At 36.1% G+C, this 15541-nt stretch overlaps 1 protein-coding gene across 1 annotated transcript in view; it reads left to right on the top strand.

The window, feature by feature from the left end:
- Positions 1 to 1443, top strand: part of LOC145255826 (sodium-dependent serotonin transporter-like) — a 174187-nt gene extending 172744 nt beyond the window's left edge. The window contains exon 13 of the mRNA XM_080114544.1: positions 1162 to 1443. Coding sequence (XP_079970670.1) covers positions 1162 to 1290 — 129 coding nt within the window. The 3' untranslated portion in view covers positions 1291 to 1443. The remainder of the gene's footprint in view (positions 1 to 1161) is intronic.
- Positions 1444 to 15541: the final 14098 nt, after the last annotated feature.

The raw sequence follows: 15541 nt of genomic DNA, 5'->3' as shown, positions 1-15541 counted from the left end.
TAAACAAGTGGACCTCACGATTCCTAAGGCGTTGGTTAGGAGTGTAGTAAGTAATTGCGAAAAATGCCAGTCAATTGACCCACCACTCACACATTGGCCAAAAGGGAACTTGGACGTCAGCGACATTTGGTTTTCGGCTGGGAATGGATGTAATCCACTACCAAGGCAAACATTATCTGCCGCTCATTGGCTGCGGGTGCACGCGGTTCTCAATCTGGCGTCATTCTCTTAAAGGAGCTTGTTACTTTATCATACGAGTAATCACAATGTAGTCTTGTTTTCAATACAGACGTAATTTGTTAGCACTTGAGTAGCAAATACGACAAGTGTGTCAGAAGATAAAAGCCAATTTTGAAAACCTTGGAGGGAGGGACAAAGATATTTTGTTTATTAAAATACCTTATAGCACTTTTACCGAAGAGTTGATCATTCACCCTTCTCGACCTAACATTCACATGCAACATAAATTTAAACAAATGCATAAAAGACATTACAAAGGCGGCTACAAAGATGCTAAAAATATGTTGACACCATCCTGTATCCTATATCTCTATGAAGCCACCATTTTCCCATGCAGGGAGCATTGTTGCCACATCTGGGTTGGTGCTGCATCTACCGCTATTCTCTCCCCTTTTGACAAAATCAAAAAAGAATTTCCAATCTAATAAGTTCTGTGCTGTCAACTAAGCTCCAACCCCTGTCCCATCGCCGTGGTTGTTTTCCAAACTCAAACAGTTCAAAGGAAGAAACTATTAAAGTAGAAAGTTTTCCGGCATATGACAAGCATTACAGTGAAGGGGTGGGAGTTTGCTACTCATCGGGTTAATATAGGTATTTACATTAATGGAATGTTTTCACTTGTGCTGCCTTGATGTAAATATCCATATTAACCCTATAAGTAGCAAACTCCCGCCCCTTCACTGGAATGGTTGTGATATGCCGGAAAACTTTATATTTTAATAGTTTCTTCCTTTGAACTGTTAGATTTTGCCATTTCCTCCCTGTTACCAAAAATATATAGACATTTTGTGTGTGTTCTAACTTCTTTAAACAATTTTACATAAATGATGTTTTTTTTTTGACGTGCCCAACGCATTCTACTCCAAATAAGTTTATATATTTCTAGTTTAATATGTATGTATATATTTTTTGTCGTTATAGAACTGGATGGCATTAATTGGACGTGACAGTACAGCGTTAAAATCTGATCAAAACGTCGTCCACATGGAACTGAAGGAAACCAGAAACGGTCAGCCACCCTTACAGCCGCCAATCCCCATTGAACTCTGACCCCGCTATCACGTGAATTGTATCTTTCCATTTGTTGTCGTCACCACCACCACCGCCGCCGCCGCCGTCATCCCCTAGCATTCATCATGCACACGTTCATACAAAGACACACACCAAAAAAGATATTTAAAAAAAAAAAAAAAACTGACAAAATATCACTCGCTCTTCATCAACCGGACGTTGCTTAACAACTAAGTCCGACCAATCCATCAGAATGAAGCAGTTACCTCCCTTTGTCATCTGTTTAACATTGTGCAACGGTAAAAAAAAAAAAGTCCAGAATAATTAACAGTCGAGATTTCGTAAACAAAAATTTAAAAGCAACAAATAACTTGTACAAAACACCTACGAGCAAAGTGTAATATCTCTTTGGTCAGTGAAGGAAAAATCCTTCCAGACTGAGGCAATTTTTATTTTTGTTCCAATCCGCAGTGACATACTGCATAATCACATTGACATTCTCGTTAGATCATCAAAGTAAAACAACGTTGACGTTGGTCAGTACCAGATGGGTGACCATGTATTGGGAACACCAAACACCGTATCTAGAACATGTCGATACTTCCTTGCAAGAATTGCAAAAAATTAAGGTCATCATCTCCCCTGACAAGAGATATATACACAACTGAGGACTGCTTGCGAATTTGATAATTCCCTAGAAACTTTTCCACTCAGAGGAAGCCAGTTTAATCTGCCCAGCTTAAGTGACACTTTGATTCAGTTCACAATCTAGAGTGTTCCATTTTGGGAGAGCTGGAGTTACCCCCTTTAAAAAACGACCTTGTGTCTAACTCGGCTCTCATGGAGAGGAAAGTAAATGAAGACTGATAACAGTAGAATTAAATTTTCTACCGGCCTGTTTATTTTTCATGTGCATAAACTGTGCGTAAGATTTTTTTTTTTATTTCAGAATTGTAATTTATTGTTTGTGTGTCTTGGTGACATATTAAAAACAAAATGGCTACCGAGATGATGGGTTAAATTCATGCTGAAAAGATAGCAAAAACGTACTTACAATACTAAAAACCCCAAGTCCGAGTAGAAATCTCCTTGTTGCAATATTTTTTACATTAATGTACTGGGTATGATCAGGAAGATGTGGACAGTTATATTTATAACTAAGGGGGGATAAGGTCGAACCAAATTCTGGGCTTGACCATTACTCCTGATCTTAAATGGAACACGTATATCAAATCTGTTGCCAAGGCCGCTGGAAAAATGGTGGGATCTTTCTATCGATCCAGTAGATATCTCACTGCTGATGCTATTCTCTATCTATATAAGAGCCAGGTACGTCCAAGGATGGAATACTGTTGCCACATCTGGGCAGGAGCTGCTAGAAAGGACTTGTCCTGCCTTGATAGAGTTCAAAATAGACTTCGTAGCCTCGTAGGAGATGTCCTTTTCTCCTCCTTACAACCTCTATCTCACAGAAGAGATGTTGCGAGTTTGTCTCTGATGTATCGTTATTTTCATGGAAAGTGTTCAACTGAGCTTCAATCTATGGTCCCCCCTCGCCAAACTTTCACAAGAAACACTCGTCTAGCTGTAAACACTATCAATAATTTCCCCCACTCTTTATCTGTGCCTAAACCTAAACATAGATTCCATGAACAAAGCTTCTTTCTTAGAACTGCACGCCTGTGGAATTGTCTTCCGTTTTCCTGCTTTCCAGCTGACTACAATATGGTTGTGTTCAAGTCTAACGTAAATAAGTTCTTGATGAGCCGTTCCATATAAGTTATTAAATTTACCAAATTTTCATTACTAATGATTACTATATTGACCAACTTCTACTGTACACTCTTTAACCCTTATCCTTGAGTGGCCTCTGGGCCTTGATAATGTGGTGATGCCTTTGTAAAAAAAAAAAAAAAAAAAAAAAAAAATACGGTACCAGTATCGCTGTATAAAATATACAGAATTTCTTTGAATTTTTCAATCATAGCTTTTCATCTTGACTCAAGAAGAAGGTCATTTCTGATCCTGCCTGGCTAATATAATTTTTTACCTGAAATTCTTCTTTACTCTAAAAAATAAACTTTGCTTGTAAGATCACACTTCTTTGCTTACGTTCATAAAAATCTCGTCTGCCATGTTGTCTTCAGTATGTCGTTAGGACATACAAACATAAAAATAAAATCCTGAAATAAAAATCTTGGAGTTTCTACACATTAAAAATATACAAGTCGGTAGAGAATTTAATTGTACAGAGTCTATCATCAGATATATTTTTTATGACTTCTTTGCTGTTCAGCAATATTGAATTATCTTACCCAGACGGCGCTATTCCGAATTCATGGTAGTGGGCTGCAATCAGTAAACTGTTTCTCTTGTACCAAATGGTCATAGTTTAATTTATATAGTTTCAAACTAATATAAAAAAATTCAGAACATTTGGAGGTATCGGAATCGGTATTGGAATCGGAAAAATATGTACGTATTTCCCGATACCAAAACGATTCTTTAAATTGTTTTTTTTTTTTAATTAATTTTGTTTGAAGCAAAATCTTCTACTGCTAGGAATAATGATAAATTAATAAATATTTATTAATTTACCATTTATTTAATAATTAGTTAAACTGTAGATCATCCCCAACAAATGTATTTTTGTGTTCAGAAAAATATCTGCACATGTAACACGTGTTTTTTTTACAATAATTGGAGAAAAAATGACAACGCTATAGTTAAATATTAACTGATTTATAAAGAATCAGAATCGGAATCGGAATCGGTAATTGTATCGACATCGGGAAATTTTTACAGAATCGGTAAGTGTATTAGAATCGGGAAAAATATTGGAATCGTCCCATCACTAATATATATATATATATATATATATATATATATATATATATATATATATATATATATGGTCCCCCCTCGCCAAACTTTCACAAGAAACACTCGTCTAGCTGTAAACACTATCAATAATTTCCCCCACTCTTTATCTGTGCCTAAACCTAAACGTTGATTCCATGAACAAAGCTTCTTTCTTAGAACTGCACGCCTGTGGAATTGTCTTCCGTTTTCCTGCTTTCCGGCTGACTACAATATGGTTATGTTCAAGTCTAAAGTAAATAAGTTCTTGATGAGCCGTTCCATATAAGTTATCAAATTTACCAAATTTTCATTACTAATGATTACTATATTGTCCAATTTCTACTGTACACTCTTTAACCCTTATCCTTGAGTGGCCTCGGGGCCTTAATAATGTGGTGATGCCTATGTAAAAAAAAATATATATATATAATATATATATATATATATTATATATATATATATATATAATATATATATATATATATATAATATATATATATATACATATACTAATATATATATATATATATTTATATATATATATATATATATATATATATATATATATATTAGTGATGGGACGATTCCAAAATATAATATAATTATTGGAATCGTCGCATCACTAATATATTATATATATATATATATATATATATATATATATATATATATATATATATATATATATATATATATATATATATATATATATATATAATATATATATATATATAACATATATATACATATACTAATATCTATCTATCTATCTATCTATCTATATATATATATATATATATATATATTAGTGATGGGACGATTTCAAAATATAATATGAAATATATATATATTTATATATATATATATCCCTACCTCTCACTCTCTCCCTCTACTTCTCTCTACTTTCCCTCTCTACTTTCTCTCTCTCTCTCTCTCTCTCTCTCTCTCTTTCACCCCCTCTCTCTTTCTCTCCCTCTATCTCTCTTAAGTCGGTATATTAGTGATGGGACGATTTCAAAATATTTTCCAATTCCGATACAATTATTGATTCCATAATAAATTCCCGATTCCGGTACAATTACCAATTCCGGTTTCGATTCTTTGTTAATCTCTAAATATTTAACTATAAAAGTTTTATCACGTCTTGATTACTGTAAATCTTAAATGTGCCTATATTTTCTCAAACATAAAAACACATTTATGAGAGGGTGATCTAGAGATTTTAGTCTTCTGGTAAGTTTAAAATGATTAAATATTTACTATTTCCAGCAGTGGAAGATATTTCTTAAACCAAAATAAAAAAGATAATTTAAGGAATCGCTTTTGGCATCGGGAAATCAGCTCAAATTTTTCCGATATCGATTCCGATACGCTATAAACCTCTGATTTTTCTGATTCTCGATTCCAATTTAGATTAATTATTACAACACTAATGTATATATATATATATATATATATATATATATATATATATATATATATATATATATATACAAAGAATAAATGACAAAAAAGTTATATTCCAAAATTCATGATGTTGACCATCTTATAATTTATTCCTTTAATTCAGTTGACTTATACAATTCTTGACAGTATCTGTCAAGAATTGTACAAATCAACTGAAGTCAAGGAATAAATTATAAGATGGTAAACATCATGAATTTTGGAATATAACTTTTTGTCATATTCTCTATATTGCTCTGTAATTACATTGAGCTTCTTAAATAAGGATTGATATATATCATAAGGAAATATATTTCTACAGAAAAAAAAAAAATATATATATATATATATATATATATATATATATATATATATATATATATCCAATGTATTCTGGCCCTATCGGTGAGGCATTAGAATATGCCGACTGCCTCCCTGCAGAGGGTAAAAGTCCCTCAATGGGGGTCCTGGATATGACCTTAAACTATATCCAGTGGTGAGGCCCCAGCTTGTGGGCTTTGGGGAGTGTGGAGCCACCCTTTAATTACCATTGCTCCCAGGTCTACTCTGACTCGGAGTGGTAGTGCCTGTTAGGGTCCCAACTATGGGTTAAATAGAAACCGACGTGAAAACAGCAAATATATTCTATTAAAAATATTTTTTCTTCAAAATCTTTGGATTCGGCATTAAATAACCCGAAAAGGGTTGATATACCATAAAACACAACTAACCAACCAATCAACCAACCAATGTATTCTATAATCCTTTCTGTTGTTGGTCATTTTTTCGGATCTTGACAAACAATGCTCATGCTCAAACTAAAATTGCTGAAAAAGGCAAAATGGCGACCCTTGAAAACCATTAGAAAAAACCATTGGATAATAAAGGTCTTCATATCATAAAAACTACTCATTAGCGACAATTTTAAATGTGATATTTGTTCGATACAGAATGACGAAATAAAACCAATCTTCTTTTTCTTCTTTTTCTCGTCTTTCCCTATTCTTTTTTTAATCCCCCTCCTTTCCTTTTTCTTCCTCTTCTTTTTTGTGTTCCTTTCCTCCTCCGCTATTCCCATATTATTATTATTCTCCTCTTTTCGTTTTCTATTGCTTCTTCTTCTTCTTCTTCTTCTTCTTCTTCCTCTTCTTCTTCCTCTTCTTCTTTACCTCCTCCCTCTCTTTCCTATTCTCTTTCTTCCTTTCTTCCCCTTTCCTTATTGTTATTATTAATGGTGACCCTTGAAAACCATTAGAAAAACCATTGGATAATAAAGGTCTTCATATCATAAAAACTACTCATCAGCGACAAATTTAAATGTGATATTTGTTCGAAACAGAATGACGAAATAAAAGTAAGTCTTTAGTTGGTACTCAACGACATTTTGGCCATAATTTAGTTGGTTGGTTGGTTGTTTTTGTTTTACGGCATATCAACCCTTTTTGGGTTATTTAATGCTAAATCCAAAGATTTTGAAGAAAAATTTTTAATAGAATATATTTGTCGTTTTCAAATCAGTTTCTATTTAACCCATAGTTGGGACCCTAACAGGTACTACCACTCCGGGTCAGAGTGGACCTGGGAGCAATGGTAATTAAATGTTGGCTCCACACTCCCCAAAGCCCGCAAGCTGGGGCCTCACCACTGGATATAGTTTAAGGTCATATCCAGGACCCATAATTTAGTAATAATAATAGTTTAGTAATAATAATAATTTAGTAATAATAATAATTTAGTAATAAGACAGCAGTTGAGTAGATCCACCTGGACACTTTAATTATCTTTGAAATGTGGATTGGATATTTGTATGCCGCATACTGTGTTTTCTGATACAGGATGAAAATATGGGAGGGGTTGATAGCCTTCGTCACATAGGGTAGAATCAGCTGCAAAGTTCTTGGCAAAGAGTTTGACTTTTTTGATGCTGACGAGATTATCTCAGGTCCATTAATGATGGTTGGGATAGAGAACACGCTTCTGTTCAGGACCTTCTTTGCTATTTGCTAAAACTGGTGGGAACCAAGCTGCTGCTCAGCTACTTTGTTATTATTAAATTATTGTTTATAATATTTACCAGCAATAACTATATTATTATTCTATGTTTCATGTAATTATTTAATAAATTTTAATTATAAAAGTTTATCTGAAAAAGATTTTACCTGTAACTTTTTTTGTGATCATCATTTTGTGCTGGAAAAACATTTTATTGAAATCAGAATAGCGGGGTCTATGTGAAATAAGTCAATATTGCAAATTATTCTGTACTTTATCTTGTGAAATAAAGAAAAAAATTGATATAAATGTATAAATAAATATAATGTGTTGCCGTTTGTTTTTGTTTTTTTGTGCATTCAAACATCAAGTGTTGTCCGTTTGTTGAAGGGCCATTTTAAACCCTTGTAATTTATTGGGGACTTTTAAAAAAAAAATTTGATTACATTTTCACCCCAAACACGGCACATTGCAACTTTGGTGTAGGGGGTTACTATCAGGGGTAGCGACTACTGGGGCACTATGTTGGGATTTGGGCAGCAAGATGTCGGTTCACGTTACACTTGAACTTCTGCATGTCAGTACAGTTAGGGAAGCAGGGACCTGGAATGAAATTCCAGAGTCTAGCAGTTCTGGGGAAGAAACTACTGGAGTAGAAAGATCTTTTACATCTAGGGATCTCTACTATGTGGGGGTGGGATTTAGCTGCCTGTCGGGTTTGTCGAGGGTGTCTACGTCGTGGGGGCCCAAGTGTCTGCTGTTCGTCAGAGCATTCACCATTAAAATACTTGAATAGGCAGAGGGATGCAACGTTTCGTCGATGGGACAGAGGCTGAAGCTTAGATGCCAGTTCAGGGCCTATCAGATTGGTGACTCTCTTTTGAACCTTTGTCTAGGAGCGAGAGACTAGCAGCAGATGCACCAGCCCAAATGTGACAACATACTCCATACATGGGCGAATGGTGGCCTTATAAAGGTACAGGATACTTTCAGGTGTCAGTAGTTTTCTTGCACGGTAGAGAGAGCCTACCTTTTTTGCAGCGGCCCTAGCAATGTTTTCAATATAATTGTTCCAGCTCATGTTTCCTGTGAACATTAGGCCATACAGTTTAAAAGATGTACTCTCAGACAGGGAGTCACTGGCCATTGCTATAGGTGGCAGAGAAGGTTTATTGTAATTATTGAAGGAAACCAGTTTAGTCTTGGCAGCATTGAATGTGACCATCCATTTATGTCCCCATTCCACTACAGATTGGAGGTCATCCTCTAGTGTTTTTGCCATTTCTTTAGTTATGTGTTCATTTGTTTTCCTGTCATGCCTGTTATAAAGTGTGCTGTCATCAGCATATATACCCATCTCCGAGTCAGTTTTTTTGGGGAGGTCATTAATAAATATTAGGAACAATAGAGGTCCAAGGATAGACCCCTGAGGCTTGCATTTATATCACACTGTTTTGATGTACGCCCGTCGAGGACAACCTGGATTTTTCTCTTATCTGAGAAGGAGTTTATTATGTTAAGTATTCTACCAGTTATACCATATGATTTAATTTTCCTGAGGAGACCCTCATGCCATACCCTGTCAAAAGCCTTAGATATATCTAGAGCTACCGCTCTGCCCTCCCCTGCTTTGTCCAGTGAATGGTATATACGTTCAGAGATTACAGTGAGGATGTCAGCTGTGGAACGGGCTTGTCTAAATCCATATTGTTTGTCAGTCAGAAGTTTAGCATCTGTAAGGTGCCGGACTAGAGCATGGTTAATTATGGTCTCAAATATTTTGGCAAAAAGCAGGAGGAGGCTAATGGGGCGATAATTTAATGGGCCAGTTCTTTCGCCAGAATTCTTGTATTTCTTTTTCTTTATTTCAGGGGATTTTTGGAAAACTGCTTCTGTGGTAGAAGCAGTTTTCCAAAAATCCCCTGAAATAAAGAAAAAGAAATACGCTACCAAATAATATAAATTAAACCTTTGTTTATTTTCGTTGAAAGAAAAGAAATTACTTTTCAGTGTGTGCCAAGGTGACAGTAGGTATGAAAGAAGGAAGGGAGGAAGAAAGTGAAGACTTGAGAGTGTGATAGAAAAAATCCGACTATGTGTTGTGGCGAAGTGAGAGAAAGAGAGAGTCAAGCAATGTTCTTTGACGTGCGAGAAAAGCTGTCATTTTAGCTACTGAATTTCAGTGAGCATTGCTGTTGGTGTCGGTTATCCCTTTCACTGACGAGAGAAGTTCTCCTTGCCTTTTATATTTCTTTAGCGACTCCCAGAGGCTTGCAAAAACAAGTAATATTTTTGGCAAAAAAACAAAAAAAGTGCTTTCAGCTACGTCGGCCATTTCTCAAGCGTCCTTCTTTTTGACTCAAGAGGTTTGGTGTGAGTAATGCCCGCACAAATGAATTTATAAATTTTAATGCGTGTGTGTGTGTCTTAGAAAAATAAAATGTGAAACAGCACAAATTTATTTCAAACATATTATTATTACTTAGACATATCATCATGATTAATTTAGAGATGGATATTAGCAGGTGACTAAATGTGTTATTTGTACGCATGCACCAATATATGAATTTATACTTTAAAGTCAGTTCATATCTAACTATTCCTTATCCATCTGACGATAGCTTAAACAGTAACAACTAAGGTTGAGGCGCTATATGTTTTGGTTTCGATTCTAGCTGATGGTACCCAATTATATTTCTTTTTACATTTGAAATCATTATATATTGGGTATAATATAGTATATACTGATCAATAGAGACTAGACTCTATAATAATAAATACGTAATCTGCATAAGTTAAAATATATTTAAGCACATTTTATGACCGAGCAACTCTGGTACACAGGTCCTGCAAGTATAGTATATAAATAAATCTCTGTTTTCTCCTGCATCTCATGTTCTAATATGAAAATAACTGAAGACTTTATGTAACACTGTCGCATACGCCGGATAATACCAACTCACTTTGCTTATGGGCTAAGGGTTGATATAGACTGAATTGTGAAGAAAAAAATGAATATGTTTTATTGTTGATATGGTGGAAAGCAAAGTTAAGTCGACATTGGCGCCAGGGTGTCTAGCCTACATCCATGAAGATATTGGCTTTAGACCCTGTGTTTTATTTTAAACGAGCCTGGATGCCTGGCGTTGCCCGGGTGTTTGGAGGTGTGTGTTGAGCAAAAAAAAAAAAAAGAAAAAAAAAAGCAATAGTAGACAAGCAGACTCGAACCCATACCACGAAGGAGGAAAAGAATGTGGGGGAAAAAAACGTGACGTTTTTGCTGTTGTGTCTATCACCAAACCAGAATTGACGAAGGTTTAAATAAAGGCTAGTCAATCGAAAAGAGGGGATGACTTTCGATAGTATCGGCAAAAAAAGCGACTCTTCATAGAAAAGTGCCCAGTTGAGAGTGAAGGAATTAATGTTTTTGGCTAATGTTTCGATGTTTGTTGTCCGAAGGGCCAAGCTTCAAAACGATACTGATTTCCTGAAAATCTGTCACATCTGTAGAAAGTTTTAGGCATACATACATACATACATACATACATACATACATGCATACATACATACATACATTTAAACAGACAGGTGAGATTTCTATTACAGATGACAGACCACCATTTAGGTTATAAGAATTAACTCGAAAGATGGAAAAACCATCTGTATAGTTGACAATAAGGTATTTTTGGAGCAAAGATGTTTGAGACAGAGAGAGAAAGAAATAAAATGAAAAAGAGAATTAAAGAGAGATCTGGATTAATAGAGAGAGAGAGAGAGAGAGAGAATGAAAAGAGATTCAGAAGAAGAAAGAAAGATAAGAGAAAGACAATGGAGGAGAAAGAGTAATCTCCAAACGATAGACAAAAAGAGAGAGAAGGAGTGAAAGAGAGAGAGAGACAGAGAGAGAGAGAGAGAGAAAGAAAGAAGGGGAATGAAAGAAAGAGCGATAATAAAAGAAAGAGAGAGAAAGTGAGAGAAAGAAAGAGATAGAAAGAGTGGGAGAGAAGAAGGGAAAGAGGGAGATTAAGAGAGAGAGAGGGCGGCTGTAAAAGAGAGAGAGGGGGAGAGAAACGGGAGAGAGAGAAATAAGGAGAAAAAGAGATAGAGGGAGTGAAGGAGAGATAGAGGGAGAGAAAGAGAGAGGGGGGTGAGAGAGAGAGAGAGAGAGAGAGAGAGAGAGAGAGACCCTGTGTTTTATTTTAAACGAGCCTGGATGAGAGAAAGTAGAGAGAGGTAGAGGGAGAGAGTGAGAGGTAGGGATATATATATAGAGAGATATTGATAGATAGAGAGAGCAGAGGTCCCTGAAAAATGAAAATACGGAAATGAAAAGCAAAAAAAAAAAAAATAAAAAAAAAATAAACACCTACTCAGTTCGTATTCAGAAACTTCATCAACTTGCACATTGGAACAGATTTGCTGTAATAGATGAGATTGTGGCTAAGAGGCACGATCAGAGGCTGGGAACAAGATGGCTGCGGCTAATTGAAGCTAGAAACATATCTTGTGCAGAAAATAAAAATAAAGGCTAGTTGCAACTATGAACAGATCGAGTTTAGAACAGTAGAAAAAATCGTTGTGTCAGCAAAATAAAATGAGGATAAAAGCGATACACACTTATTTGCTGTAGTAGATGATGATGATGAGCTGTAAGTCACTGCTCTGCAAAGGGTTCATGATGATGTGGCTAATTGTAGTCGATGGATAATACCGTAGTAATTGTAAGAAATGGAAATTTGGTAAATTGGATTACTTAAGTGGACGGTTCATCAAGAATTTGTTTACGTTAAACTTGAAGACTATCAAATTGTACTCAGTTGGAAAACAGGAAAATGGAAGAGAGTTCCACAGGCGTGCAGTTCTTTGTTCATGGAATCTAAGTTTAGATTTAGGCACAGATAAAGAAATTATTGACAGTGGTTTAAGCTAGCCTAGTGTTTTTGTGAAAATTTCGTGGGGGAGGACCATAGATTGGAGCTAAGACGAGCACTTGCCATGAAATAATAATAGAGCAAAGACAAGATAGCAACGTCTCTTCTGTGGGAAAAAGGGTACAGGAAAGAGAAAAGGGCATCCCCCACTAGGCTACGAAGTCTATTTTGAACTCTGTTAAGGCAGGATAAGTCTTTCTAGCAGCTCCTGCTCAGATGTGGTAATAGTAATCCATCCTTGGATGTACCTGGCTTTTATATAGATAGAGAATTGCATTAGCAGTGAGACATCTAATGGAACGGTAGAAGGATCCCACCATTTTTCCAGTGACCTTGGCAACAGATTTGATGTGCATGTTCCATTTCTGATCAGTAGTAAAGGTCAAACCCTTGTCAAAACATGGAGATTCCTCAAGATGAGAGCCATTCATTTCAATTGATGTCAGATGGGGACCAGAGCGTTGTTGATGTAAAGATAAAAGCTTAGTTTTAGAAGCATTAAAAGTAACCAGTCACCTCTTTCCCCATTGCACCACGTGCTCAAGGTCCGACGAGAGAGAATCAGAAAGAACTTGCTCATTTACTGCCTTTAATGTGTTGCCATAGATGATAATGTCGTCAGCATAGATGTCTATGAATAATCTTAGGATGTGATTTTGAAGATTATTGATGTAGATCAGGAAGAGAATGTGGCCCAGGATGGACCCTTGAGGGACTCCAGCATTAATACCGTGAGCTTCTGATTTCTGTCTATCAACCACTACTTTTATGAACCTGTCAAAAAGAAATGATTTAATAATTGAAAAGACATTTCCAGCTATACCACAGCTGGAGATCTTGTGAAGTAGACCATTATGCCATACCCTATCAAAAGCCTTTGATATATCAAGAGCAATTGACCTAGAAAGAACACCTCCATCGAGAGATTCGCTAATCCTATGAGATATAACTGTAAGCACAGCTGCTGTAGATCTAGCAAAACGGAATGTCACTAAGAAGGTTGTTTTTGCTGAGGTGGTTGACTACTTCTCTTTTAAACATAGATTCCAACAACATACTCATGACACACAGGAGACTTATTGGTCTGTACTGAGAGAAAGATGGTCGATCACCTGAATTCTTAAATACAGGGCATACTGATGAGATTTTCCAGGGTGTTGGAAACCAATTCTCCTTAAGACAATGTTTAAACAGTTTTGCAACTATGGGAGCTAGTTCTGGTTGAAGCTTTTTCAACACTATGATTGGAATGCTGTCAGGGCCAGTTGCTTTACTGGAATTAAGGTTTTTGGCAATACCATGCACAGATATTTGTATGTCGCATACTGTGTTTTCTGATACAGGATGAAAATATGGGAGGGATTGATAGCCTTCGTCACATAGGGTAGAATCAGCTGCAAAGTTCTTGGCAAAGAGTTTGACTTTTTTGATGCTGACGAGATTATCTCAGGTCCATTTATGATGGTTGGGATAGAGAACACGCTTTTGTTCAGGACCTTCTTTGCTATTTGCCAAAACTGGTGGGAACCAAGCTGCTGCTCAGCTACTTTGGACTAAACGAACTGACCAACTCTCTCGCATTCTTTATTACTCTTTTGCAGTGGCTGCTGGCAGTCCTGAAAGCAGCTTTAGTCTCAGTACATCTATTACGTTGGAAGCAATGAAAAAAGTGATTTCTGTGTGCAATGGCAGCTGCACATTTTGGAGAGAACCATGGTTGGCTGTTAGGTTTTTGCTAGAATTTTTTGGAGGTCTTTTTTTTTTTTTTAATGAAGCGGTCTATACCTACAATAAATCATTCCATCAGGTCTGATACTATAAAGGGTACATTTTTTTAAACATGGAACGCAGGGGTAGATCTGAAATAAATGTATGGAAGCTATCCCAGTAAGCCATAGAGTATCGATATACTGTACGATGAAGAAGTACGTTTGAGAACCTATTACATTTCGTTTTTATCTTAACTGATACAACCGAGTGGTCAGAAGATCCCAGTGGAGACAGAATGGAAGATGAACATAGCTCAGGCCAAGAAAATGTTCCCAAGATGAGAAGACAATGGAGGTGGCAAATGTGGATGAGTAGGTTTATCAATGAAGATAGATCACTGCGTTTCTTAGAAAAACTTTCTAAGATTCTAAGGCAATAAATTAATAATTTGGACCTGGAAGGAGACATCAATCTAGCATTGATCAACTAAATTCACAAGACACAGACCAACGAATTATTTTGGTGAGGGTAGTCACAGAGTTATAGCTTTTCACAAACGGGACACGTCACACCGGTATTGATCAAGTAAATTTATGAGACACAGGCAATCGAATTATCTCGGTGTGGGTAGTTACTCAGCTTCTGTTCGTAAAACAGAGAAATGCAAACCCGACCTTACCACGCCTTACCACACTCGACCAGACCACGCTTGACTCGTGTGCATTCAATGCATAGTGCTTCCTGACACCATGCTCTCTGCCGAACAAGTTTTATAAAACATTTTGTTTAACAATCCCAAGAACTGGTGTAGCTCGGCGTCTAAACCCTTGCCATATGCGGGAACAAGGTCAACAAAAAAAGTAAGCTTACACGAAGCCACATTTCTGGTAGGAAATATCGTCCACTGTGTCTAGGTACACCAGGACTTTGACCCTTTTATTTTTGCTTTTTCATATTCACGATGCCTGAGATTCCGGGTGTCGGTTTTTCATTGGTTTTTAGAATTTAATATTTTCTCGCTTTCTGCTACAGAATCATTACTAAGATTTCTTAGAATAGACAACATGTCAAATTTGGGAAGTCTCCGACTTTCTAAAAATACGTGTAGTTGATCATGTCTTCACTCCACCAGAAATCAGTGATTTAAATTGAACATTTAGTTCAATTTTACCCAAAATAACAGATGAGAGTCACTTGGCAGCTTCCATTAGATTGATTGAAAATTCTATCCCTTGTGTAGCATGTGAAACCACTATAATATTTACTAAAAGAAATAAATTCACAGACAGCTGGCATTGGGTATGCCAGAGCTGTAGTTCAGTTGTTAGCATGCGAAAGGGGTCTTTATTTTT

Source organism: Euprymna scolopes, chromosome 31 (genome assembly GCF_053919585.1).
Source record: "Euprymna scolopes isolate OS-2025 chromosome 31, ASM5391958v1, whole genome shotgun sequence".
Classification (NCBI taxonomy): Eukaryota; Metazoa; Mollusca; class Cephalopoda; order Sepiida; family Sepiolidae; genus Euprymna; species Euprymna scolopes.
Note: the sequence above shows the minus strand (reverse complement) of the source record. Positions and strands in the feature narration are given on the sequence as shown.